We start from the raw sequence: 2,114 nt of genomic DNA, 5'->3' as shown, positions 1-2,114 counted from the left end.
GAGCTAAAATATGTCGTTATTCGAGATGCCATAAAACTAATTTTAAAATAGAATATGGTTTCTAATTCCAATCTTTCAGGAGAAAACAGGTTTTTATTCCCTTGTCAACCAGATCGCACGCCTCCACCCACCAATATGGTCCTCAGCCTGGGAGACCCGTCCACGTGTCGAGGCTAGCCCACCCCTCCTGAGCCCTGTTTCCACCCGTCTGTCTCCTGAGCTTCGATGTCGTGACGAGCGAGCGCCGCTACATCAACCTTGGGCAACCAGATGCAGCCGCGTGCGGCAGCCTGGTACTGCCCTGAGCATGCTCAGTCAGATCCTGACCCATTTCTGCAGGTCCGAGCTCGGGGCGTGGGGTCGGAGGCACTACTTGGTTTAGTTTGTCAGGTAAGGAGAGGAAGAGAGAGACTGAGAATTACTTAAAGCCTCCTCTCTTCTTGACAGTAATCCCTGATTCAGCGACAGAGCATGCACAGTCTGGCTGCAGGAGCCACCAGGAACCTTGGTGTGTGTGTCTGGGTGTGTGTGTGTGTGTGTGTGTGTGTGTACCAAAATAGCTGAAACAGTTTTGAAAATAATAGAGGACTAGGTCTATTGATTTTAGGACTTGTATATCTACAGTACTTAAGACTATAATATGAGTAAAGAGACACACAGATCAATGTAACATAACAGAGACTCTGGACATACACCTACGTGAATATGCCCATCTGATTTTTTAAACAATGGTATAAGAGCAATTGAGTGGAAGAAGGATAGTCTTTTCAACAATGGTGCTGGATTAAATGAACATCTAAACAACACAAAATGAACTTCAATCTAAGTATTAAACTTTATGCAAAAATTAACTAAAAATATTGAGTTGTCAGAAAAGTCACAACTTATTTTTGCATAGAAAAATATCTCAAAACTTTTCTTACAACCTGATAGACCACAGTCTTAAATAACAGCATAAAATTTTCAGGAAAAAGAATATTTGTGTGCTTTCTGCTCAATTTTGCAGTGAAATTAAAACTGCTTGAAAAAATAAAGTTTAAAGTAAAAACAGAATCTTCAGAATCTATGGCTATGCAAACAGTTCTTAGAATTGACACCAAAAGCAGAATTGATAAAAGGGAAACAAATGGAGAAAAATTTGACCTGGAGGAGAGTGAATCTGTCTTTCCGGGTTTTTGCAGCAACTTAAGGAGAAGAGGGAGGAACCGGAGTAAAAGGGCGGGAGCGGGGCGTGGCCAAGGGGACCGGCCGAGAGCTGAAAAGCCGGCGCCCGAAATTGACAGCCGCACTCGAGCCTTAAAAAGAAAATTAAAAGTCACTTACGTTGCAGGATCGTACGGCAAAACGTGGAGAGTGAATCTGTCTTTCCGGGTTTTTGCAGCAACTTAAGGAGAAGAGGGAGGAACCGGAGTAAAAGGGCGGGAGCGGGGCGTGGCCAAGGGGACCGGCCGAGAGCTGAAAAGCCGGCGCCCGAAATTGACAGCCGCACTCGAGCCTTAAAAAGAAAATTAAAAGTCACTTACGTTGCAGGATCGTACGGCAAAACGTCTACAAATGATTTTAAAATAACATTTAAATCTATTTTTTCCTTGTTAAAAAACCAAGCTGTTGTTCATTAGAGAAAACATACAAACTACAAATAATGTTTTTTAAAAAGATGAAAATGAGAAAGGTCCCTGGAACCCCTCCACCAGACGCCACCAAGTGAACGTCCTGATGTATTTTCTTTCAGCCTCTTCTGTGTGTGGGCTTTGCTCTAAACGACATCAAGAACTGACAGCGCAGCCCCTCAAGACTGTCTTGGAGACGGGGTAGGTTTGGGGGTTGGTGGGTTCCCTTTACTGTCCTTTTCCTGAGCGTCCTTGGACACCAGTGCGTTGCGACGCTCAGAAAAGTTGCGGTGGAAGCCCTGGAAGCGCCCTGCCCCTGACAATTATCAACCGCGCTGCCCAAACACTACGGCGTCTGCAATAAGTGCCCTCGGCTCCGGTAAATAACTTTGGCGGGGCTGCCACCGAGGCCCCCGCCCCTGACCCCCGAGAGGCCGCGCGGTCTGAACCGGGGACTCTCCAGCCCTGGCAGCCTCCCCGCGGTCTTCTGCGGCTAGATCCCGC

General features: G+C 46.4%; 1 protein-coding gene across 2 annotated transcripts in view; it reads left to right on the top strand.

Annotated features, from left to right (window-relative positions):
* Positions 1–332: 332 nt before the first annotated feature.
* MFAP3L (microfibril associated protein 3 like) overlaps positions 333–2,114 on the top strand; it is a 53,847-nt gene continuing 52,065 nt past the window's right edge. Inside the window, exons 1-2 of one of the 2 annotated variants that reach the window (XM_027775325.1) lie at positions 333–390; positions 1,733–1,811. Coding sequence is in view for 1 of the 2 variants with exons in the window: in XM_027775322.1 (XP_027631123.1) it covers positions 1,717–1,811 (95 nt within the window). In the remaining variant the exon portion in view is untranslated. Of the gene's footprint in view, positions 391–1,501; positions 1,812–2,114 lie in introns of those variants that run through there. The other variant, XM_027775322.1, reaches the window with a different exon arrangement.

Source organism: Tupaia chinensis, unplaced genomic scaffold, assembly GCF_000334495.1.
Source record: "Tupaia chinensis unplaced genomic scaffold, TupChi_1.0 Scaffold000051_1, whole genome shotgun sequence".
Classification (NCBI taxonomy): domain Eukaryota; kingdom Metazoa; phylum Chordata; class Mammalia; order Scandentia; family Tupaiidae; genus Tupaia; species Tupaia belangeri.
This window is presented reverse-complemented; position numbering and strand designations above follow the sequence as displayed.